General features: G+C 39.1%; 1 protein-coding gene across 3 annotated transcripts in view; it reads left to right on the forward strand.

Moving 5' to 3' along the window:
- Positions 1–26574, forward strand: part of MAPK14 (mitogen-activated protein kinase 14) — a 64068-nt gene that overhangs the window by 13733 nt on the left and 23761 nt on the right. For all 3 annotated transcript variants that reach the window (XM_028508632.2, XM_028508633.2, XM_036024019.1), the window contains exons 2-6: positions 11035–11164; positions 17572–17630; positions 25046–25157; positions 25879–25908; positions 26255–26302. In XM_028508632.2, coding sequence (XP_028364433.1) covers positions 11035–11164; positions 17572–17630; positions 25046–25157; positions 25879–25908; positions 26255–26302 — 379 coding nt within the window. The remainder of the gene's footprint in view (positions 1–11034; positions 11165–17571; positions 17631–25045; positions 25158–25878; positions 25909–26254; positions 26303–26574) is intronic.

A 26574-nucleotide genomic window follows, 5' to 3' on the forward strand; every position in this document is an offset into this window, starting at 1 on the left:
AAATAATTGTTTTAAAAGAAACAATCCACATGTAATATTTTTGCAGTCAGTATGGGATAACCATTGCTCTTGATGCATATATATCACTTCACATTTGCAATCAAAGAAATATGTTAACTGACCAGCATTTTGTTTTAATATTTTTAAAGATTTTATTTATTTATTTTTAGAGAGGGAAGGGAGGGAGAAAGAGAGAGAGAGAGAAACATCAATGTGTGGTTGCTGGGGGTCATGGCCTGCAACCGGGCATGTACCCTGACTGGGAATCGAACCTGCGACACTTTGGTTCGCAGCCCGCGCTCAATCCACTGAGCTACGCCAGCCAGGGCTAATTGACCAGCTTTAATGAAGAAGTAAAAAATCATTGTATTTTCAGAGCTTGCAGCGAATGAAGATGAATTGCATTTTACATTTTAATGTAAATGGTTTTGGATTTTTAGATTGTGTCTGAGAATTTCTGCATTATTGGAATGTTAGTTTTCATCAGGTCAGTAAAAATTGAAGCGGTTGTGAAAACCGTTTTCACTCCAGTAGTTCAGAAGCTTTTGCAGCAGGAATAGGACCAGGTCAGGAGTGGCGAGCATCTGGCATGCGTGTTGCCATTCTCTGCGTCTCTGTCCTACGGCTGGAGTCCCTAAGGGATCCGATCACAGATGTGTTTTCCTGTCTGAATAAGGTTTTCATTAAAATAGTGAATGTGCCTAAAAGTTCTTGAACTGTAAGTTCTGCAAGGCAAGGTAAATGATCAGTTAAATGATTTTTTAAGAATTTGGGCTATGTTTTAAGCCTCTTTGAGAAGAAATTTCAGAAACTGAAAAGCTGGAGATTGGTCATATTGCACATACTTGTAACAATTGTATTGATTCCATTTGATGTTCTTCCGTCTGAAAGTGATGTGGTAAGAAACTAAATTCCATTTTAAAATACCATGTATAGTGCAAATAGTCAAATAATTTTGTGATTTAAAAAAGTATTTTATAGATATTAAAACAAGGTATTTGAGAATTAGTGATGACATTAAAAGAAAGCTCACAATGTTTCAAATGTTATAAGTTTTTAAAGTCAATTTTAAGTCCCTTTCTACTCTGAAGAATTTTTTTCTTGCAATTCCTAAATCAAAACTTGAGCTCTAGTTTTTACATAAAGTTGCCTTTATTTCTGTGTTATTTCCAAATGGAGGGGCAGAGCGTAGCATCAAAACTACAGTGTTACAGAGAGAAAAAGTAGGTTTCTGGAGTAGAGGGATATATGTACTGACAGATATTTCCAGTATGGTATCTATCCAAATGTGTATCAAGTATTGCAGGTAAAGAGAAAGTACCAGTTAGTAGTCAGAAGGCACATTTTGAAGGCTGTTACTAACTTGAATTTAAGTTGGGAAAAAGCCTGAAATTGTGTGATTGGTAGAAGAGTATTTCCATTGATGTGTTTTTCCTGTTAACCATTATCAGGGCTCCCTTTTCCTTATTAACATCATTTAGAGATTAGAAAAGCCACCTATAACCATTCAAAGAAATTATAAAGTTACTATGATCTCCACAAGTTACTCAGAGACTTGCCAGGTGATTGCTTATTCTTCATCCTGTTGGGGAAAATCCAAATTGTTTTTCGAGGAGAGTCCTGGTGCCGTCGTTTGTGCTTCATGCTTTGTGGACGTGGGCACTTGTCCAGGTTAGGCAGCACCTCACCTTTTTAAGAGGGTGTCTCCCTCCACCTGCCAACTCAGCTGACTGTCAAAGAATATTGATCTGCCTTTATCTTGTAACAGCAAATGTGCAAGCCAGTCATGGTGCCAGTCATGGAATGTGAGCACAAAGTCCTGTCTGTACCTATCCAAAGCTTGGTTGATGGAAATCACCTTGGAGGATTGTTTAAGGAATATGGAGTTTAGAATCTGTCTTTCCAAACACATGTAAGATTTCCCCCCGGATTACGTCTGTCGAAGCAGCATGGCATGCTGTTTTATACTCTCCTCCCTCCTTTGCTAACAATGGACTGTATTTTGGCTTTGTGAACATCTCCGCTGGTGGATGCTCTAAGAAAGGAACCACCTGAAACACATACGGTATTTGTGTAAGGATGTCGATAGGACATTTTTGCCACATTATGTGTCTCCTTCGTAAACATACACAGGAGGGACTTTTCTCTGGTTTTATTACAGGAGTAATTATGCCTCTCTTCAGTTCTCCTGAGTACCTGGTTTGTTTTTATTATATGGTTCCTGTGACGCATGTCTTAACTGGTTGTGTTTTGTGTGATGACTTTAGTGGACTAGGAACCAAATTTGAGGCCCATCTCAACCCTACTTTTAGAAAGGTCCTCCTGATAAACTCATGCTAACCTTACCCATATTGAATTTCTTATTTATTTTCCCTCAATTACTTATTATTGTGTCGAGTTGTAGAATATATTTCCTGGCTGCTTTAAATCCGTTGTAGAGTAAAGCAGGGTGGTATGTGTAAATAAATTTAGAAATTAAACAAAATTATATTTGGATGTATTGAGAATCTAGTAAGCTTTTTTTTTTTTTTTTTTTTTTTTTTTTTTTTCCACTTGCGGGGGAGGCAAGCCTGAATGTGTAACAAAACATTTAATTTCCTTAATGAATATTATTATGTCTTAGGCACTGTATCATGATCGGCAGTAGATGTGTGACAGTGATGTCCCAATATTATAATAACTACTTTTAATCAATTTTATATTTGTTCCTTTATTTTGTGAAGCCACATTTATAATTTTATAAAATGTGAATTAACTGTAACTTTGGAAGACCTCATGTGACTTTACATTGGGCAGACAAACTTATTAAGCAATGTATCCTATCCTGAATTTTAGTTTGGAGAATCTGATCATTGTAAAGATAAGTTCATTTTATGATGCTGTTTATGAAAACAAGGTTTTATTTGTAGTTGTAGCTTTTAAAATGTGATTTAAGAGGAATCTTCCCAACTGGTAACACTAGTAAGTGAATTATTATAATAAGGGGAAAACCAAAAGCTGGTCCTAGGCTTGTCCTCATCCTGGAAAAAGAATGAGCATTGAAATTAGACAGACTTGTGTTTGAATCTCACAGCATATGAGTTATATGACCTTGGGTGAGCTGTTCATGTTTCTGACCACTAGTGTCTTATTTTGGAAAGTAAATATAGCTATATCTCATAAAGTTATTAGTTTAAGTTTTAAATTAAACATTGCCTGGATAACATTTGGCATAAATCAGGTGTTCAGCACATTTGAATTTCTTCTCAAATGGTTTCTGCTGCATTAATTGATTTTATCAGGTGATTTTTTATTTATTGGGAATTTCTGCTTTGGGAAATTATAATGTTCATTTTATTTTATGAAATATTTTATTTATTTATTTTTACAGAGGGGAAGGAAAGGAGAAAGTACAGGAGAGAAACATCAGTGTGTGGTTGCCTTGTGCCCCTGACCCCGCAACCCAGGCATGTTCCCTGACTGGGAATTGAGCTGGCCACCCTTTGGTTCCCAGGCCGGCACTTGAGCACTGAGCCACACCAGCCAGGACCTACAATGTTCATTTTAGATAAGATACGTGATTTCTCCCCTCTCCAAATACTACTTTGATCAGTGATAAACAGAAGGCTAGTTCAGAGCAATTGATTGCTTAAAGATGTGGGGGCAGGAATGGATTGTATATTCCTTTGGCAACTTTTCATATAGTAATTACTAATTAATAAGTACAGAGCAGTTCTCTTTTATAAGTAAAATATGTTTTAAAAAGTGGGAGAGTGTGTCCTTTGAAGTGAAAATTATTCATGTTCTGAGGAAATCATGCAGTTATGGAAGAAGCAGTGTGAATTAAGATATCCATAGTGTTAGTATTTATATTCTATGTGTGTTTGTGAATGGAATGGTTATAATGCCCACTGATAAGAATCAATGAGTAGATTATGGCACAGATATATAATGAAATGATTGTTAATGATTGTTTAGTAAAATGGAAAATGCTTATGATTGAAGGATACAAATTTATTTATACAGGGATGGGCAAAAGAAGGTTTATAGTTGTGAGTACATGAAACAGTTTATTCTTGTATTATTTTCTTGTATTACAACTGTAAACCTACTTTTGTCCAACCCCGTATTATGAGTATAGCCATGTAAGTATTATCATCTGAAGGGAATATTAAAGTTTGGGTGTCTTTTGTTTTAGGGTAAAAGAACAACACAGATGACTTTTGCTTCTAACTTTACTAATGCTCTTATTAAAAGATACAAGCTCATGTTTTTCTAAAAATCAGAAGATGGAAAAATATAAAAAGCAAAAATGTTAAAAGTCTGAGTATATCAGGCATTTTTTCTCTGCATATGTGTATACACACATATGAGTATACATCCCCCCCCCCCCCCAGATAGATAGGATCATTCTTCTGAATCTTGTTTTCTTTCCCATCAATAACATAACATGTACATATTAGTGAGTGGAGGTTCTTGTTAGTGGTTGTAATGAATGGTGCATAAGAATGTACCCTACTTTAAACTCTCCCCTGTTGGACATCAAGATAGTTTCTGGTTTTGTTCTTGTGAACAGGTTGCAAGGGAAATTTATATATTTTTAACCTAATTTATATATTTTATACATAAAATTTTAAGCCCAATTTACATATATAATCCTCACCTGAGGACATGCTTATTGACTTTAGAGAGGGGAAAGGAGGGAGAAAGAGAGGGAGAGAAACATTGGTTGCCTCCTGCATGCACCCGGACTGGGGACCAAACCTGCAGGCTAGGCATGTGCCCCGACTCGGGGTGGCACCCGCAGCCTTTCTGTTTACCGGCTGACGCTCCAACCAATGGAGCCACACTAGCCAGGACCCAAGATACAGGTTTTTGAACCCGTCTTTTTTGAAAGTGGTCGACTGTCTGTACAGAGTTGCACTATATTATGGGGCATCTTTGCTTTCATGTATGTTGCATCATCTCAGTTAGACAGTGGGTTCTAAACATTAGGTGCTAAGTTTAATGTTCCTTTTCTATCTACAAGGGATGTCATGGAGGAGGTATTTCAGTAAATGCTTATTAGGATGTGAGGTTTTGTGTTTGTGAGGTAACACCTCATTGATTCCTTCAAAGTATTCCACTTTCACGGGGAGTAGTAGAACTTCAGAGATTGAAAACTTCTCCTTAATAAAGTATCTAGAGTGAAATTTATTTCTTATGAAATACTTTTCATTAATACTCTCCTCTCCTGAGTTCCGTGTAAGATTACAGGAAAAACTTTTTCCTTATGAAATGCAATTGTAGTAGGAAGCATTTTTCAAAAAGAAAAAAAAAACCCAAGCCCATACAGTTAGAATATATTTTGAATGGACTGAACTCTGCTTAGCAAAGTTGAGCTTGGTTTTCCATCATGGTATAACGGTTGAGTTCACGCTTCAAACATACCACTTGGGTTTGTGCCTCAGCCCTCCCGTTTTCTGTCTGTCCCCTGAGTGCCTTACTTAACCTCTTGGTGTCTCAGTTCTCTCATGTGGATATAATAATAATGCCTTCTCATAAAGCTGTGATAATTAAAGATGTCTATTCACATAAAGATCTAAAAACAGTGATTAACAGTAATAAGCAGTCAATAAATGTACATCTTAACATTAGTATGAGTTTCTTGTTAGATGCTATTGAATTTATATAAATTGAGAACCAAATGAAAAGTTAAAGTTTTACCTTTCATATTTTAGATAAATATGGTTATGAAATACTCTTTTATACTTTCATTAAGCATTCATTGAGAATGTACCTGGTGCCAAGCATTATGCCAAGTTTTGGGTAATACAGTAGTGACTCCTCCGCGCTCGGGATCCTAGGGTGAGCGGGGAAGACGGACGTTGGTGGTGTCTCGTACTGGGCTTTGCAGTGGGTTAGGCCCTTCACTAAATGTATTACAAAAGTTATTACATTTGATCCTAACAAACACCCTACAGATTAGATATAAACATTATCTTCATTTTATATATGAGGCTGAGAGAATTTAATTAACTTTCTCAAGATTATATAACTACTAAATGACAGAGTGAATTAAAATCCAGATGGTCTAATGCTAAAAATCCAGCCCTTATTTAACCACTGTGCTGGATTGTAAGTAAATATATAGTAATAAATTGTAATTGGGGTCTGTAGGGTGCTGATTAATCCTAGCCTGCGCTTTGATTAATAGATACAGAAGTCAAATAGAGATCAAAATGTGTCTTTATTACTGTAAAGCTGGTGTGGGGAATGCTTTCTGATGGCTTGGACGTGCAGCACAGGTGGGCTTCTTATTGTTCCCCCACTGAGTTGGATTTGCACACCAAGTCACGGGCAGCTCAGCTAGAAACCTGATGACATGCCTTGCTCTAGGAAGCCCTGGCAGGCCCACCCATGGAGGAGAGGAGAAGGTGCTTAGCCAGGCAGCCTCTGAGGTAGGGGGTCGAAGGGAATGGGTCACATGGGAGCAATGGCCATCTTTAGCTTTCGCCAGAGCCAGTGAGGAGTTTAGGGAAGAGTGTAAATTTACCTGGTATTTCCAAGAAGGGAGAAGTTACTGTTTCATGGGTTTATAGGAGCTTGGGGAGTAGAAGAGAACACCTCTCCCTATGTGTGGGACAAGGTGGGAAGCAGTGAGGGTGTTGTGACAGAGGGTAACTGCATGAGACCTCTTGGATACATCTCTGAAGGGATGAGTGTGCGACCCTGTGCTTCAGGGAGAAGGATCAGCTATGGGGTGGAGTGGAGGTGTGGAGAGAAGAGCATCTCAGGAACCAGGACCCGCTGGCTTGCGGAGTGGAAGGAGCTGACAGTGGCCAGCATGTTCAGCACACAGAGTGCCTGAGGCGAAGGAAGGGCTAGCACAGGAGCAGGGTGGGACGGTCATCACGGGTCACATCACCTGAGCCTTGTAGGCTGATAGGAAAATTCCATTTTATTTTATCTGCCAAGGAGTTCTTTGAAGGATTTGGAGCAGGGGAGTGGTGTCATCTAAGTTATATTTTCAAATGATTGTATTGGATGCTTGTGGAGAGTGTATTAGGAGGGAGCAAAACAGGAGGCAGGGAGCAGTGTAAGGAGGCAGGCTGGCGGTGAGGATGACGTGGACTGGTGTGGAAGCAGTGAAATGAAGAGAAGTTGAATTGGAGATGCATTTTGGAGATGGGAACCAAAAGACTTGCTGAGAGATTTGCATGGAGTGGGCAGGAGACTAGAGGAAAGAGAGAAATCAAGGGTGGCATTCGAATGTCTGGTTTCAGCAACTGGATGAAAAGTGCATTTGTTGAGGTAAAGGAGATAGAGAAATACTTTTGGGTGTTTGGAACATGGCTGAGGTTAAGGTGCTTGTGCATTTTTATATGGAGATGTCAGGTAGGCAGCTAGGCTCAGAGGAGATTTCAGTGAGAGACATAGATTTGACAGTTTTTAGCATAGGGATGGCATTTGATTTCACATCATGGGTGGAGAAGAGATCATCTAGAAGGAGAAAGTGGGAGAGGGAAGAGAAGAGGGCCCAGTACCACGCCCTGGGGAGCTCCAGCATGCAGAGCTTCAGTGGAGGGACCGCATGCAGTGGGACAGAAGGAGCTGGTGTAGAGGTCACAGCCAGCAGAATGTACTGCTGTGAGCTCCAGGATTTAGTGTTTAGAGAAAGGGAAAGTGGTAACCATGTCCATTGCTAATCCAGAAAAGTGGCCATTGGATTTGGTAACAGAGGTCATTGAGGACACTGGAAGAGCAGTGCAGGAGGTTGAGGAAAGAGTGAGAGCTGAGGAAACGTGTAGATCTGTGCTTCTCAAACTTCCAGGGTCTGAGAAGCCCTCATTTCTAAGAGCACCCAGATGATACCAGTGCTGCTGGTCCAGGCAATAGTGGTTCTCAAATTCTAGTGTGTGTTAAAACTATATGGAGGGCTTGATAACATACTGATTACTGGACCCATTTCAGATTTTCTGATTCAGTAGGTATGGGGTGGCACCTCAGAATTTGCATTTCTTACAGGTTCCTAGGTGATACCAAATCTGCTGGTCTGGGGGATTCCAAACCTGCTGGTCCCCAATCGCACTTGGAGAACCACTGGAAAATTTCAACCATGATGGGAATGTGTCGGGGAGATTTTTCATTTGTTTGTTGAGGATAGGAAATAACTGCAGCATACTTATGCTGATGAAAATGATCTCTTAGATACAGAGAAATTGATGATGTAAGAGAGAAAGGGAACAAGGGAGTAAATTCTTGAAAAGGTGAGGGAGGATGGCTCTGAAGCATGTATTGATGTCTTGGGTTTTTATGAGAAAGGGCTTGTGTCCTTAGTTACAGCAGGAGAGAAGGCAGGAAACGTGCATCCAGTGCAGACGGGTTTGTAGATGCAGCGGTAGGCAGGTGGGGCTCCCCTTCAGTGGTTTCTGTTTTCTCAGTGAAGGCATGAGCTGGCTACTCCTGAGAAAGGAGGGTGAGCTGGAAGTTTGAGGACAGTCTGTCAAATGATGACTTTGTGTAGGAAAATCAACTCTAAGGGGGAAAAATGGCAGTATTGAAAGCCTTATTTGAAATTAAGGTCAGAAATTAAGAGTGGAACCAGCCCTAACCACTGTGGCTCAGTTGGTTGGGCATTGTGCTGTGAAGCAAAAGGTCACCAGTTCTATTCCCAGTCAGGGCACATGCCTGGGTTGCAGATTCGGTCCCCAGTCAGGGTGAATACAAGAGACAACCCATCAGTGTTTCTCTCCCTCTGTCTCCCTCCTTTCCCCTCTCTCTAAAAATAAATAAAGTCTTAAAAAATGCAACCAATCTGTATGATTATGCTCTCCTCCCGCCCCAACCACAATTAGTTCTTGGATTTAGACATGGAGAATTAAATAGTTGAGCTCTCCCCGAGTTAGACTTTATCTAGGTGAGTATGTCAGAGAGAGACAGGTGCAAGAGAGAGGCACAAGGGAAATTAGGCCTCCACTCTAAGCCAGACAAAAAGGGAAATGAAGACAGGAGAGGGCTGCAGGCTAGAAATAAGCATGATGAGGAGGTTAGTGCGTTATCATAGTCAGGGTACAAATAAACTAAAACTAAAAGGCACAGGTTTGTGATGGGGAAAAGTGCTCGCATTCACAATTTTGTAGGCAGGGCAGTTCTTGCTGGTGATAGAGGTCCAGAGTCTGACCAGAAAGGTGGCTGAATGAGGTGGAGTTTCCTGGAGAGGTGAGGGAACTGAGAGGCCAGGATGTGGAGGTACCCGCCACCTGGATGTTGACCTTGCCAAGAATGATAGCAGAGTTGGGAGTGGAGAGAGACTTTGAGGTAGGAACTAACTTCTAAATGAATGATGGAAAATTCCCATCTAGTGGACAACATCAGCAAAGAGGGAGAGAAGGTTGGGACAGGGACTTTTATAAAACAGAGAGTTATAGTCTGGAAGTGGTAATGCTTGGAAAGGCAGACAAGCATTGAGGGAGCTGGGATAAGACGGAAAGAATGCCTTCTGGATGCCAGGCTGTAAGAGAGCTAGTGTTTTCAAGGTACTGCTTAGTTTCAGTTAAAGCGAAGAGATGGAGGGGAGGTTCGGACAAGGCGTTGAACGTGTACAGGAGTTATCACAAATCCGGAGTTCAAGAGTAAGGACATGCATAAGGATTTGGGAGTGAAGGTAGGTAACTTCTGGAGTCAGAGTCATATGGGAGAGTTTGGTGATAACAGATGATCTGAAAGTCTTGGGTGCCCATTAGGGGCATTTCTACGGATGTCATTTCTATGAAAAGGAGGCATGATGGGATTAGCTGAGTCTCTAAAAATGATACAGTAACATGCACATTAAGTTTGCTGAGGAAGGTGTCCTACACGGTCAACCTCTGCCTGCATCTCTGGCCTCATTCTCCGAGCTCTACTGTCCCGTTCCACGCACACACCAACTCTCTCTCTCTCTCTCTCTCTCTCTCTCTCTCTCTCTGCTACTCCAGCATGCCAAAGTGTTTTACCTGTTTCTTTTCCCCTTTGCATGCGCTCTTCTGAGAGGTAGCGTCATGAGCTCTGGATCCAGACTGCTGCTCTGCTACCTTGTAGCTTTGTGATGGTGGGCAAGTTCATTAACCTCTCTGTGCTTCAGTTTCCTCATTTGTAATAGGGGAATGGTAACAGTACTTACTTCATAGGGATGTTGGGAATTAAAATAGTTAATTTTTTAAATCAATGTAAAAAGTTTAGAATAGTTCCTCCTGTGCATAGAATCAAGTGTTAATGTATTTTACTAATACTTGAAGCTCTTTTTCCCTATTTCTTTACATGCCTGCTGCTTTCTCATCATTGAGTTACCTCAGCTCAAATGTACTTCCTCAGACATCCTAGCAAAGGGAGCATGACACTGTTGGGTTTTGTTTTGTTTTCCTTAGCCCATTATACTGTATTATTTAGTTGTATCATTCATCACTATTTGGAATTATTTTATTATCCTGCTCTTCCCCTCTCCCCCCTTCCCCTGAACTGGTCCCTACTGTATCTTGGCTTCTAAAACATGTCAGATACTTTATAAGTGCCCAAGAAGTTTTTGTACCAAACTGGCCTGAAAACAGGGTGATTTCCAAGGCCTCTACTTTGATCAGGCAACATATGGTGGCAAAGTGACCGTGAGACTTAGGCAGATGGAATCTAGCTCCTTGTCTGTCAGTGTGTTGGCTCATCTAGAGCGGGTGGCCTCCTCTTGTGCTGTAGGGACACGGCCACATTCCTTTTTAAATGTGGCTGCTTTTCAGCTACAGCCACAGAGGTGAGTAGTTGTGACAGAGGCCCTAAGCCTCACAGAGTCTAAAATATTTGCCGTCTGGCCCTTCACAGAAGAGTTCACTGACTTCTGATTTAGATGCATAGAAAAAAAAGACTAGAAGGAAACACCAAAAATAATAACAGAAGATTTGTTTGGGTAATGGGATTATAGGTCATTTTAGTTTTTATCTTTTTTGTATTTTGTTACAGACCCATTTAATGTGGAAATGAAGTAGCCTCGTAAATGCCAATTTTGAAGTATTTAGAGCACGTTTAATGATGGGTGTTTTTTCCCCTTAGTGCTGCTTTTGACACAAAAACTGGGTTACGTGTGGCCGTGAAGAAGCTCTCCAGACCCTTTCAGTCCATTATCCATGCCAAAAGGACCTACAGAGAACTGCGCTTACTTAAACATATGAAACACGAAAATGTAAGTTCCTCATTCAAGGAAGAATAAATCCTGCTCTTGAATAGACTAAACAATAGAAAAATTGTTTCAACTACTGCAGTGGAAATACATTAGAGCGTATCAGACTTTGGGCCGTGCTTCTTATGCTGGGGTGTTAGTGGCCGCTGCAGTATGTAAGGTAGCTACTCAAAAAGCCTTGGGATGAAATTGGTGCATCTTCCTGGACTTTGAGTTTTACTCAAAGATTTTTAGAGGGAAAGAATTTAAAATGTTAATAAGAAAGGATATATTATGAGGTATAAGGATTTTAAGAGAAAATATTACAAAGAAATTTCGTATTCTTTACCTGATTTACCTAAGACTGTCTTCCCAGCATATGAGAGTCTGTGGCTCTTCTGTGTTACGGTTATTTCAGTGGAGAAGTTTGAGGAAGAGTGCCTTGGGCTTACTGATAGTTTTATCAGAGATGGCTATTACTTTATGTACAATTTAATATTATAATTTTCCTTTTTAATCTGAAAAAAACACCTTTACCAAATTTGGATATTTTAATAAATGTGGCAAAGATATTGTTTAAGCTAAATAACTTTTTCTTTTCTATTAATTTGGAAATTTGAGAACTTTGAGAACAATGCCACCCTTCAAAGGGGTGCTGAACAGTTCAAACACAGTAAATAAATGGATCCAATTGGAATATTAACTGACATTGAAAAAAACAGTTGACTGATTATTTTCCTGAATTTCAAAATCAAGTTAAAAAGAATTTATGTGATTACTATATGAAAGAAACTGTAAGTTTTGTAGCATTGTAGAAACAATGATCATAGAGATTTTTAAAAAAAAATTTATTGGAGCCCTGGCTGGTGTGGCCCAGTGGATCGAGCATCAGTTTGCAAACCAAAAGGTCGCTGGTTCAGTTCTGGTCAGGGCGCATGCCTGGGTTGCAGGCCAGGTCCCAGGTTGGGAGCTTGCAAAAGGCAGCTGAACAATGTTTCTCTCCTCCTCTTTCTCCCTCCCTTCCACTCTCTCTAAAAATAAATGAATAAAATCTTTCAAAAGTTTTTTTTATTTGATTTGAGAGAGGGATCGGTTATTTCATTTATTTATGCATTCATTGGTTGTAGTTTGTATGTGCCCTGATTGGGGATCAAACCTGCAAACTTGGCATATCAGGATGATGCTCTAACCAACTGAGCTACCTGGCTAGGGCCAATCAGGAATTTTAGAGTCATTTGACCCTATTGATTGTTAGTGTGTAGAAAAAAATTCAAAATCTAAATTTATTACTTGTCTATTCAGACTTTTTCTGTTTTATTAATTGAAATTTTTTTGTCCATAGTAACAGAAAAATAGCAGTTAAGGGATATTTTATTAATATACATTTGTTTCATAAAGTATAAATTCTAAATTGAGAGCATTCAGACTTAAATTTGGAATTGGATTATAATCCAATTCTGTTATAATCACAGCTGCAGCTTCCTATTTATTTTCATGTTTTATTTTAAATGCAAACTATTGAGAAAATCCTGTTTTCTTCAGGTAATCCTATTCCTAGGTATAATTTTATATGAGCATCCACATGCAAACTGAGTTTTTTAAATGTCATTGCAGAGCTGCAGGCTTTCTAATCAGTGACATGTTTACCAGAAATTGAGATTGTGGGAAAAGCTGCCAAGAGAAGCTTTCTTCCAATGTCTGCATAAAATCAAGGTGGCCTGGTAGCTTAAATGATAAATTTACATTTGGTTTTCATCACAGTTGAATGTGTATGCTGATTGTCATCACACATTAATAACTGTGACAGAAACATTGTCATAGCTTTTTAAATATAAAGAATACTTTGACCCTGGCTGGTGTGGCTTAGTACATTGAGTGCCACCCCGCTAATCAAAGGGTCGCTGGTTCGATTCCCAGTCAAGGCACATGCATGGGTTGCAGGCCAGGTCCCCAGTAGGGGGTGCATGAGACACAACCACACATCGATTTCTCTCCCTCTCTTTTTCCCTTCCTTCCCCTCTCTCTAAAAATAAATAAATGAAATCTTTATTTAAAAAAAGCATACTTTGAAAATGGATTGCAAGCTAAACACAGAACCCCAAGAGACCTCCAGGAGGCCCTGGGATCCCACTGATGTTGCCTATGCTAATTTAAGAACATCTGGTTTACCAGCGCTATACTTTATTGTTTTGCTTTTCTTTTTTTTTTAAGATTTTATTTAATTATTTTTAGAGCGGGAAGGGAGAGAGAAAGGGGTGGGGGGAGAGAGACAGAGAGAGAGAGAGAGAGAGAGAGAGAGAGAGAGAGAGAGAGAGAGAGAGACATCAATGTGCGGTTGCTGGGGGCCGTGGCCTGCAACCCAGGCATGTGCCCTGACTGGGAATCGAACCTGCGACACTTTGGTTCGCAGCCCGGGCTCAATCCACTGAGCTACGCCAGCCAGGGCATGTTTTGCTTTTCTTTATAGACAAATTAAGCCACTGTTTAGGGCACACATTATTTTGGGTTATTGGAGTCCATGCATTGGCTTTCCAATGATCGTAAGTAACAACCTTACTTGGTTTGTATGCTTTACTTTTCCATAATGGGATAATTTCAAGTGTAACTTGTGTGATCTTGGGCTGGTTACATTTGGGCTGTTTTGTATTTGTAGAAATGAGGAGGCCATAGTGATGGATATAATTTTTCTAATTTAGGAAAGGTTACAAGACTTTTAAAAAGAGGGCTGACAGTATTAGAAAAATGGTTTTAATTTTACATAAATTGTTTCATAAGCAACTTAATAGCAGTCCATCATCTTTATATTATATTAAGATGTTTGGATTTTTAGCAGTATCAATGCAGAGGGTCACCTGTATTTGGACATTGGCGATTTGTTGTGTGAACAGAAGAAGGAGGTGCATGGCTGAATGTTTCATAGTTATCTGTTGTCTTGGTAGATGTTTGAAGGGCGAATAGGAAGGGACCAAAAGACTTTGGTACAATATAGAAAAATTCCTGCATTTCAATCTAGTCTGCAAACAATTGGTAGGTGCTTACTGTGTACAACAGTTTTACCTGGTAAAGAACCAAAACTGCTAAGTCAGCTTATCTGAGGATTTTAAAAGGAATTCTTCTCTTTTACCCTCTTCTTCCTCTTTCTTTTCTTTTTTTTAAAAGTGACTCTTTTTGGGCCACCATCTAATTTTTAGGTAGCCATCTGGCCTCCAAAAGCAACAGCAGTAGCAACAGCTTAAAACTTTTCAAATTTTTAAGTAAATATTGGTGACAGAGATTGTTTAGATGCCAGAATGCACATGTGCTCTTTCACACAAAATGTCTCTGACCCACAATTCATTGTTCATGTTACTTCTTTCATGGTAATGAGTGACGGGTATGCATTTGTCAGATGGGTAACAAGAGCTAGGTGAGGTTTTCTGTGACTGTAAGAGTTACTCTGAGCAAAGTTAGCTGCCTCATTCTTGATTGAACTTGCAATCTCGATCTCCTTCATACCTGCTCTAAGGGAAGATAAAAGGGAAAAAGATAAAAGCCGCATCCTCGGCTGTCTGGGCAGGTGCTCCAGTACAAGCACTGCCCAGTCAAGGAGTCAGAGGTCTGCATGTTTTGAAATGTCTTCTCTAAAAATGTGATTCCTGGGCTACTTTGAGGTGTCACATATGTCAGAATGAGTAAGAAAATAAGCTAACATGTGACTTGAATTAAAAGGAAAATTTCATTTAAGAAATGAGTAGATTATGGAATATTCCTAAAATGTTGCTAGATCTATTTTAATTCTGGGAAACACCTTTCTACAGAATTTGTCTTATGATTAACACTTCATAAATATGATTAGTAGAGAAGGGATATTTTATAAAAACCCACAAAAAATTTAAAATATTTTGATGTAACACAGGTGGTTTTAATCTCATGGAGTGTGTGCCATTTAAGAAAATTAAAATTTGATAGGGCATTCACTAATATGCTCTGCTCTATTTTTCCAAATAAATTAATTATACTTCTTGCAGCCATGTTTTTAAGTTATTTGAATAATTTACTTCATCTTTATATCTCAGATTTTGTTACTGGAAGTAGCTGCTTCAAAAAGTTTGTTTCTGTGATTTGTATTTTGTAATTCTTTACAAAACTCTAAGGGTGTGGTTACCACTGTCTCAGCTGGAGATACCTTTCTTTCGTTTCCTTAACAAACGTTCACTGGATTGCTGTGCTTTCGTTTCCTTAACAAACGTTCACTGGACTACTGTGCGTCAGGTGCTGCCCTGTGCACCAGGCGCTGTTCTGGGTGCTGGGGTTCTCAGAATGAAAGACACAAGCTGGTGGCTTGGAGAGACCACAGACTGGCTGTGGGATGCAGACTCACAGCTGTTTGGTTCCGGATGACTGTTGTGCTGTCAATGGGGAGTTGGAACTTTTCTTTGAAAATCTTTCAGACTTGTTTTGTTTTACCGTTCTTGAGGTAACTATTGCATGAGTAATCCAGGGTAAAGCTGACCTCTGGTGCTTTAATTTTACGTTGACCTGAGAGTAATTTTTCACCAATCACAACGGATACAGTGTGAAACAATATAAATTGTTTTAAATTTCTCTTGTATTGAGGAGATGGGCAACTCATAAAAAGAATCAGTGGTTAGAAAATGTCAGAACAGGTGGATAAAATTGGCTTTTAGAGCTCAGCTACCTTAAAGTACAAGTGAGTATAGGGGAGAAAGTAATCAAAAGACCAGAGATTTTAAAGCAGCAGTGTATCAAACTCAAGGAAAACAGTTGTGGAGAAGGAAAAAGAAATTATTTCACTTAAATTTAAAGCATCATTTAGAGCCATTAATAAGGTCATGGGTGGATGCACTGTTGGTGGGAAGGTAAGTTAGCCTCATCCTCACAGAGGACAGTTTGATGAGATTCAGATCCTTCAATATACTGGTGTCCTTTGATAATGCAAACCTATTTCTTAACATTTGTTCTCTGGAAGAAAATATAAGATGTGCAGCAGACACGCACGCATGCACGCACTGGCAGTGTTCCTTAAATGTCTAAAGATAGGAAATTGGGTAAATTATGATACATATATATGAATGATAGAATATATTATTGAAAATTATTTGAGGATGTGAGACTAGTCATGTATTAAGTGACAAGGCAGTGTATAAAAGTATATGCATAGTATAACCCCAGTTTAATTTATGTACATCAGGAAAATCAAAGGAAATATGTCAAAGTGTTCATGATTATTGTGGGTAGTACAATTATAAGTGATTTTGGTTTTCATGTATACAGTTATGTAGCAAGGATCTGACAGTACCTGCACCTTTCCTTTGTGTAAGATGCAAACAGTTGAAAAACTCTTCTCCTTGAATTCCAAGGGTTTTTTTCCCCCCCTTCATATTGTTTTCCTTTTGAGTTCAGGCTACCTGAAATTGCTTTCAAAGCCTGGTATTTGGGTGAGTGGAGTGACACTCTCACCAGAAATGCTTTTTCATGACAGTGTTTTGAGTGCTGGCATATTTCACCCTCAGAGCCCTTTGTTTAGTGTTGCTTGGTTGGCACAGCGTGCTGACTCGGCCACAGTCAGGGGTCATTTTTAATAAGGGCCATTTGGCTTTCATTTGTTTCATTTCCAAATACCCTCAAATCTGGCTGGGATATCAGAAATGTATTCTAGTTCTTGTTTGCCTCCTCAGTGTTTGTGGAAACAAGTGGTCTGGGTTTTAGCAGGAAAGGAGGGGAGTATATGTGAACTAATCAGTATAATTCCTAGACCAGAAAAATTGCTCAAACACCTTGGATTACTGAGTATTAAGTAGCTCTTTGCTTTATCCATGTATAAAGATAGCTTTTTTCTTTTTTAAATAGTCTTATCTAAGTACTTGGTAATGATTAAGAAAATTATCTTAATATTAAGGATATTATAAGGATATTATAATATTAAGGATATTATATCAAGAATATACTCAAAGAGTATTTGGGGTTTTTTTAAATGTTAGTTTTGAAGATTGTATAGTAACAAGAAAATTTTTTATGGAATAATAACTATACATCTAATAATAGTACATTTAAAAAAGAAAATGATATCTATAATAACAGCTGTAGAAATGTGACTTTTTTCTGTTTCTTAATCAGACTATTATTAGTGCATATGTTAAGTCAAAAGCCTTAAACCTTTTTGCTTCCTTATAAACTAACAGCTATATGTTACCAAATCCTAAGGAGTTAAATATTTTTAATAGTAAGCTAGATTTTTATGAGAGGTAATGTTAATGAGTAAAAAACAAAAGTATAATTTGGTTAGAAAATAAATTATGAAGTATGTGTATGATTTTGTGACATTACTGAACTCAGTGGGATTTGGAATTAGTTCATAATCAAAGACCCGATGGGTCCTATATAGTAATTTCAGTATTTATTTACTGTTTGATTTTTATGTTTTCTTACAGGTGATTGGTCTGTTGGATGTTTTTACACCTGCAAGGTCTCTGGAGGAATTCAATGATGTGTAAGTAAATCTTTTGCACTCATCCTCCTCAGTGGGGAGATGAAGATCAGCAGCCCATTTCTCTTCCTGAACCATTTAACAGTATACAGACTTCAATTTTTTTTTTATTTCTATCATCCAGTTCTTTTGGGGGATGGGATGGATACATAATAGGGGTGGTGAGTGTATTTACATCATTTCAGGTGTATTGTACTGTGTTCAGAGAGTCTGCAATGAGTCCTTGCAAGAGTTCAGTGGAGGAAAGTATAGGGAGTTTGGACTATGATTTTTGTTTTCAAATTGCCTGCCCCAGCTTTTAAAGGGAGACCTTTACATTATTACGTTAAATCAAGAAATATAATGGAGCCCTGGTCCCGTATAGGTTCTTCCTTCCCCTTTTTTTTTGACTTGTATGTGGGAAATGGTGCTAAAACTGCATGCTGATCCTTGAAGTGTTGTATTTCTGTGCTGGAACAAGGGGTGGGCCTCACGTGTTGAAAAGCTGATGAGTAGTGCCACACTTCCCAGTTTTGTGGCCATCCCTGTTATGTTAGCCTGGGAGTCCCCTGGAAAGCAGAGTTGGGAGCCTTAGGAACCAGTAGTGGCGGGGGTCAAGGGGTGGGGGGAGCGGTAGGGAAAATGAAGCAGGGAAGGAGAGAAAGCTGCTACCAGCATGTGTTATTAAGTTGGTCACCATTGTGGGCAGCTGAGGTAAAAACTGCCAGGATCCTCTAGGAAGCCATAGAGTATACCTCAGATGACGAGCATTTACCCACTGGCTTCTGACCCCTTTTGGCAAGGGTTACTCCATGGGCCCTTGCATGCCCAGGCTACACATGTGTGAGTGTAGGACACATGAGTGCATTCATTTGAGTGCAAGATAGATCCCAGCAGGCGTTTCTGTGTGTGTATGAGTGCTGCACTGTAGCTTTCACAGTATGGAACGAGCAGATCTTCCTCTCAGAGTGACACATTTTTTTTTTTACCAAGGTTGAACCTACATCGACACATCAAAATCACTCGAGGTCCATAGTTTACCTCAGGAGTCACTCTTGCTATTGTACAGTCTATGGATTTGTGCAAATAACAATGTATCATTATGATATCATGCAGTGTGTTTTCACTGTCCTTGGAATGATGGTTTTGATATGCTGCCTAAAAGTGAAAGAAATGCTGAAGTAATATGTTTGTGAACTCCTTTGAAAAACATTTGAATCAGGTCTGAGCTACAGCCCAAAGTTTTAGGTACAGTGAGGATGGATTTATTTAACAAGATTAGTGATTTCCTGACCTAGGCAAATGCTGTAGTTTGTCTTAATCAGGCATTATGGAACTGGATTATGAACCTGTTTTTCCTATGTGAAAAGACCTTATGTAAGGCTAGTGTCTAGTTGAAAGGCTAAGTTTTATCCATTGTAGTGCCTTTGGCTCCTTTATCCATTTTAACACCTGCCTACTTCAAGCACACTCACTGAACTAATGTTGCATTAATTTCTCCATTCATTCAACAAATACTATGGCTGCTGAGCAGGAATCTGTTCTTTCTTCCTAACTGTAACTTACTTCCTTCCTTCCTTCCTTCCTTCCTTCCTTCCTTCCTTCCTTCCTTCCTTCCTTCCTTCCTTCCTTCCAGCTTTACTGAGATGTAGTTGACACACAACCTTGTGCAAGTTGGGTTCCTATTTATAAACAAGAACTGTTTGTCTCTTAGAAGCAAACCTCAGTACTACTTGTTGAATGCATGCTGAGTGGAGTGTTGGAACTTGCTCCAGATAATCAAAACGCTAGCCTTTGCCCTAATGAAATCAAAATCTTGGTAGGAGAAATAAATTCAGAATACTTTTGTAAGTTACCAATTGGCTGTGTGACCTTGGACAAGTCACTTTGCCTCTCTGAGCCCCAGTTGACTTCCCCATAAGATGATGAAAATTGAGGTGGTTGACTTCTGAAGTGTTTTCAGTCCCAGAGAATCTGAAAATAGAGTGATGAATCTCAGGTTGCATTTAGAAAAATGTTTTGTTGTTTACTCTTTATGATGTGCTTATATCACTAAAAAAAATTAGTCTTGTCCAGGATTGTGGTTATTTCAGTGTTTTCCAAAGTCATTAGAATTTGCATAAGAGAACAAGTATCACCACCTACAACTGCAAGGTTTGCAAATTTAATATACCTAAACTGAGAGAGGGTCTGGATTGTATAATACCACATACAAAATTGCAGGCATCCCAATTCTTTTGGCTCTAAATCTTTTTCTAATCACAGTTTTCTTGATCTAGAACTATGATTATTATTTGAAGTCTATTAACCCTTCTTATTGGATACAGTACCTTTATTCCTTGAAAATTGGCAGAGTGCTCAAGATAGGTAATACAGGAATAGAAATGGTCTGGGAGAAAAATGAATGAGTTAACTGTATTAAGTTAAATTTGCAATTGACTTCCTTATCAGAGAGGTCCACTGAGATAGAGGTGGAGAGTTGGTGAAACTCTTTGTAAACGTCTTCATTGATTCACATTTCAAATGTAAATGAATTACACATCCTTTAAGAAAATGCCATTTAGTTTTTGTCTCAGATCATCAATAAGATGCCTCGTTTTCTCAATCAGCTGGCAATGAAAAGGTTAAGAAACATCAAGGCCTAGCTTATATAGTTTGAGTCCTTCAAGGAATCTTTTCCTAGTTAACTCCTTCCTGCGTCTGGGTGAGGACCTCTCCTGGGTGTTCTCTAGCACCTGGATGTTCCCTTTTTTAGCTCTAATCGTGTTCTGTTATGGTTGTATTTTTACATATGCCTTCCTCTCGTCTCAACAGTGTCTTTTTCCACTGTTGCGTCCCCTGTGCTCGATTGTTGATGGGGTGATTGAGTGAACCACACCAACAAGGTTGAGTGAACCTTGTGCTATCTTGTTTATAACTGGCGCTGATAGCATGCCCAGAGCATTCTTTTGACTAGCTTTTTTGTTTTTATCCTGTGATGTAGGCTGTCTGGTAGAATACTGCCTGGGTCTGGTTTGGCTGATGCATGTACGGCAGGGGACACGTTTCAGTGGTCTCCGCTTCAAATGAAAATAGTTTGTTGTGAAATAAGTGGGCTAAGCCGCCTGCCTGGCTGAATGGCGTTTTTACCCCTTACCTTACAACAGTCTGGTGTGCTTACCAGAAAGATCTTTGGCATGAGTATTTCTATAACATGTGTTCTTGTCTGCTCTTACAGTAATGCTGTGTAAGTTGTTGTGGGTCATTCAATCCAATTTGGTAGCAATTGAGCACATACGATCTGCCAGACACTGTTCTAGGTACGTTAGATACCACCAGAAACAGAAAAAGAACCGTCCTTGTTGAACATTGTACAGAGAAATAATGATAACAATGTGCAAATAAAAGAAGAAATTAGACAAGACGGTAGCAGGCAGTAATGCTACGGACAAAAAGGAAAGGAAGGGAAATTAGGAGTGCAAGGGCAGGGGGAGAGATGCAATTTTAAATGAGGCAGTAAAGCCATGACTCATTGAGAAGGTAAATTTTGAAGTAGAAATTTGAAGGAGCGGAAGAATTAGACTCATGGATGCCTGTGGGAGAGCATTTCAGGCAGAAGGAACAGCCAGTGCGAAGGTCCTGCGGCAGAGGGCTGTGTGATGTTTGGGATTGCAGCAGCGGGGCCTGTGTGGCAAGGCCAGTGTGGAGTGAGCGAGAGCAGGCAAGAGAAGTAAACGACGACCTGAGAGTGATAACTGGGGCAGGGCACTGCATCCTGTAGGGTTTTATCTGCAGTTGAAGGGATTTTTGCCTTTTGATAAGAGCAGTGACATGATGTAATTTTTAGTTTAAAAAAATCACTGTCTGCTCTGTTGAGAATAGACTGTAATTCGTTCCAAGGATCCTTGAATGTATATATTTCAGAGGCCTGTTGTTACAAGTTGTCAGTCTCTGTGATTAGTTTAAGTAGTTTCTTTAAATATGAACGTCTTTTTTGCCTTTTTATAATTGCTTTATCAAATAGGGCTGACAGTAGTAGAGATGTCAATCTATAGATATAAAAGAGGTTTTTTTTTCCTACATAGGTTCTTTCTGACTACATTATGCTTTAAAAATAAAGATGGGCCCTGACCGGTGTGGCTCAGTTGGTTGGATATCATCCTGCAAAGTGAAAGCTTGCAGGTTCTGTTCTCCGTCAGGGCACATACCTGGGTTGCAGGTTTGATCCCTGGTCGGGAAGCATGCAAGAGGCAGCTGATTCATGTTTTCCTCTCACACCGATGTTTCTGTACCTCCCTTCCTTACCCTCTGTAAAAATAAAATAATCAGTCAATCAATCAATCAATCAATCAATATGGTACGGTAGGAGTCTTGACAATTGGGTGTTATCCAAAAAGTGCTTACTAAATAAAGATCTAGGAGAGGGCACTGTGTACAGAACTGAAAACCACTTACTTAGACTTCCGCCTTTTTGCCGGTACGGTACACTTTAGTTATGAGTCACTTTGAGAAATGGTGGTTTATGCTCTTTATAGTTTGATTAAATTTAAAGGAGACCATCTTCACAAGAAAAGTGCAAAACACAATTACCAATAGCTGTCCAGCTGTCTCAAGTCAAACCTTCATTAATTTACTTGAGGTGTTACAAACGCTGACAGCAGCAGGCATGTCTTTCCCTATTGGGATGTCTTTCATAAGCATTGAGAAACTTTGCATGATGCTTGCTTTTGTCCACGGTTGCAAGGTTTATTTTGGAAACCTTTCTATATGTGATGAGTTGTCATGGATTGGTCTCGGAGCTTCATGGAAACAGCATACAGTGATTTTGGTAGTTTCTGCAAGATACTTCTGCCAAGAGAATAATGCTTTTCAGTTGATTTGATTGTAGCCTAGCAGCAGTGCTTGAGGGTTATTACTGGATAGACTGGTAAATCTTACATACTTACATAATGTTTAGACAGTCTCACCTTCCATCTGGAAGTTTTAGTGATAAAATGGATGTGGCCTCTTATGGGGAGGGGTCTTGAGGGGAATTACACAGTGGTAGAATATTCTAACTAAAAGTATGTTCTCTCTCACTCTCAAGCTGTGTGGTCAGTGGCCTCCTGACTGTACGGGATTTCTTGTCACTGGTAACCATGGAAATTCAGTAGTTACACTTGAAATTACTGTGGCTGCCTTGGTAATGCTGCTCAGCACCTTTGTGAACTCGCACAGACATGGCACAGCAGCAGTTTGCAACCTTTTCATCTCATTTTAATTACTAAAATTCTGTGGCACACCAAAAAATATATTTTTTGCCGATCTGACAAAAACAGGTAATTTTGATCCATTCACACCAGATGGCTAATGTTGTGTTGGCTGTTGTCATTTTTTATTTGACAGCTAAGGGAAAAGAGGTCAGTGCCCCTGACTACAGAGTCAGGTACTGTGTGTTTTAAAGATTCTTGCAGCACACCTGTTGAAAATCGCTGTGATAGAGGGTTAAGATTTTTTAGATTTTATTTCAAGATAAATTAAGACAGATTCTAGGTAGAATCATCCAAAGCAATGCTTCCATTGCTTACCTTTCCTCCTTCAAATTGTTTTTCAAGTTTGAGAGAATGATCTTGTAAGAAAGAAACTGGATTCTCTCTTCCCCAACCTGAGCCTTGTCGTAGTTGGTGTCACGGATGTGGCAGCCATTAGCTGGTTTTCTGAGGGCAGTTCTGATTTCAAAATATGAATCAGTTATTCACAGTTTTCTCACTTGTCAGATTATGTGTCAATTTAGGGTTAAAAAATACAGTGACTGATTAGAATGGAGTACTCATTGCTGTTTTTCTGCCAGCTTTCTTTTTCATTAAAGTTTAACTTTGACAGTAAATATTGGGAATTGATAAGAAAATTACTTCCCTAGTTTTTGTGACATTTATAAAACATATTTTTAGAAAATCATTCTCTTGACTCAAATTTTATGTCAGCTGGGAGAATTTGGAGGCAATATGTGCTGAGGTGAAGATCACAGACTCTTGAGATCAGTTTTGGATGCAACCCCTGACGTTACCAACCTTTTAACCTTGAGCAAGTTTATATTCTTGTTCTGCCCCTCCTTCCTCATCAGTGAAGCAGGAGTGCTAACGGGACTCCCCTCACAGAGCTGTTGAGACAGTGCCTGAGACACGGGCCTAGTAAACAGTGCTTGGCCCAGAGTAAGCACTCACTGGCTTTGGTTATGCTATGTTGAGCTTAGAACATCTCTTAAATAAGAACTACCTTTATGAAAACATTTCAAAAAGTCCAGTGTATACTTCAGATAACATTTAGAGTCCATCCTCTCCTCGAGGCAATAAAAACATGCACATTTTAAAAATATGAAATGCTAAAAATCTTACCTTAAGGTCATATCTAGGCTAAATCCTTTTGATCTTAGTGGAACTGGAAACTGATCATAGTAGCCCAACATGGAAAATCGAAAACAGGAAAAAAATTCAGTTCTTCTTTGAGGAAAGAAATGAGTAACTGTAATGGTTGTGTGTATATGTAAAGAGAGGTCATACACTTATTTATTCATATAACACATTGTAGTAGATTTAAATTTACTGGCCTGGTTTCTTTTCCTCTAAATTTATTATAAAAAAGAAACAGAAATGAAGTGAAATCAGCGTTCATTTAAGCTGAACTAATATACATTATTATTCAGCCTCAGGAATGCGTAATGATTCTTATACGCTAGATAAAACCTAGCCTAATTTTAAAAAAATCAGCCTCTTTGGTACTGATGTGGTTTTTATGGTCCCTTCCCTGCATAATACAGTAATGAGTTGGTAAGGCATTACATCTAGAATATCTCTGGTGAACCTGTTGGGCTTGAATGTAATCATTCCCTAATCTTACCATGTAAAAATAGGATTAATTGCCAGCACCACACCTGTGAGAAGTTCTAGACTGCCTCATCCTGCTTGCAGGTAAAATGTGTTCCTCCTTTTTTTTTAAAGTAAGTGCAGGAATGTTGTCAGTGAATAATGTCCTTTTACTAGTCATTCCAGAAAAAGAATTATAATTTGAAATTTTAAAGATACTCCTATTTTAGAACCTACAACGTGGAGGGGTTATAATGTGGTGAAAACAGAACGATGGATTGAAAATACAAGATGCTTTATCATTTAGTTATCCTGTTTATTTCTCAAGCACTAACTATTTTAAAGAAAATGTTAACACATGTCATTCTATTATCCATTTTTGCTGTTTACTTTTTCTTTAGAGAACCTAGGAAAAGATATGTAGGAGCGAGTATAAAATTTTTAGAAAAATAGATGACAGGTGATAAAGTTAGAATAGTGGTGTTGAAGATGAACCCCTGTGAGAGGTTACTAAGCTTTTAGCTGGCACTCTGGTACTTACTGGGCGGCCTTTTCTTTAAAAGATAAGAACTTTCTTAGGATTTCTGGATGACTGTGTAACTCTCCCTTAATTTCTAGGTACCTGGTGACCCATCTCATGGGGGCAGATCTGAACAACATCGTGAAGTGTCAGAAGCTCACGGACGACCACGTTCAGTTCCTCATCTACCAGATTCTTCGAGGTCTCAAGGTACAGGCAGTATTAGTAATGATTTTGAGACATGAAATTCTTTCCTTTTCTCTCCTCTACTTAGGGCTTAAGAAGAAAAAAAAACTTAGGGAAAATTTCGAGCCCTTACAAAATCACTAGTAACAATCCTAGTTTAATGAACTCTTGTGTTTACTCAGTGGCCACAGTCACCAGCAGATGGCCACTTCTGTTTCTTTTGTGTCCCCGAGCCCTGGATTACTGTGAAGCGAGTCTAGACAGCAGCTCAGCCCGCCTGTCGGCACTGCAGTGTGCATGTGCGGGCATGGAGCACTCTTCGTTGTTACAGCTGCACAGTGCTGATCAGTTCTTGGTACAATCTGATATTTTGTTGGAACTTTAAAAACATCCTCAAGGAGGCTAATTTGTTTGTGGGAGGGGTAGATAAACTGTTTTAAAATTAAACCATTTTTGATATTTAGCAGTTTTGAGTCCTTATTGAGCTCCAGAGAACCAACTAGAAAATGAGATTGAAAACTTTATTTTACACATGCTTTAGCCCTGAGTAAAGTTGATGGTCTGGAAATCATAGTTATGATAAATGTAGACCACTAATAATTACTTGTTCTGGTTTCTAATCCCATTGTTAATACTAGCAATTCTTATTGATTTATGAGAATATACTTCTAATAATCATATAATGTGGCAGTAGGAGGTTGGAGATAATGACATTTCATTTAACTGACTTTTTTCTGTTTCACAGTATATACACTCAGCCGACATAATCCACAGGGTATGTCTTGTGTTTTTATTGAATTACTTTGGGGGACTAGGTGGGAGGGTGCGGTGGCTCGGAGAGACTGTCATTTAGCCGAGATCCTAACCCAGGCTTACTTCAGCCGTTGGAGTATTGATGCACTGCAGCTTCACTCTAGGTTTAAACTGATTAGAGACAGAAGATGTGTAGTTTTTACCTATTTAACACTAATTAGGACTAGAGAGTGATGCAAAATGAAGATGGTCTGTTCGTAGCTGGGTGAAGTCTTAAGTTTATGTTTGGATCTTCATCATTGCTGCGAAGGAGAGAATTCTCCACGCGTCACGGTGTTGACCCTCTCCTCTCTGTGCTTGTGTCCCAGGACCTGAAACCCAGCAACCTGGCTGTGAACGAAGACTGTGAGCTGAAGGTAAGGGGAAGAGACCTCGGGAAGTACGCATTTCACCTTGTGGTCAGGTTTGATTAACCAGGCAGATGTATGTCGGGAATGGTTTATAAGTTGTAACTTTTTATCTGAAAATTCGTAAATTCACATTGTCCTTAAGAATATCAAACTTTGAAATTTGACTCATAGATTTAGTAAGCTTTAGTTTTAAGTGGCATTAAAGGTGGTATCAGGTATCTTGTTTTCATTCCAAAAGTTAAATTTGAAATTTAACATTTTAAATAAAGGAAAATTAT

This window comes from Phyllostomus discolor, chromosome 4, assembly GCF_004126475.2.
Source record: "Phyllostomus discolor isolate MPI-MPIP mPhyDis1 chromosome 4, mPhyDis1.pri.v3, whole genome shotgun sequence".
In the NCBI taxonomy this organism is placed as follows: Eukaryota; Metazoa; Chordata; class Mammalia; order Chiroptera; family Phyllostomidae; genus Phyllostomus; species Phyllostomus discolor.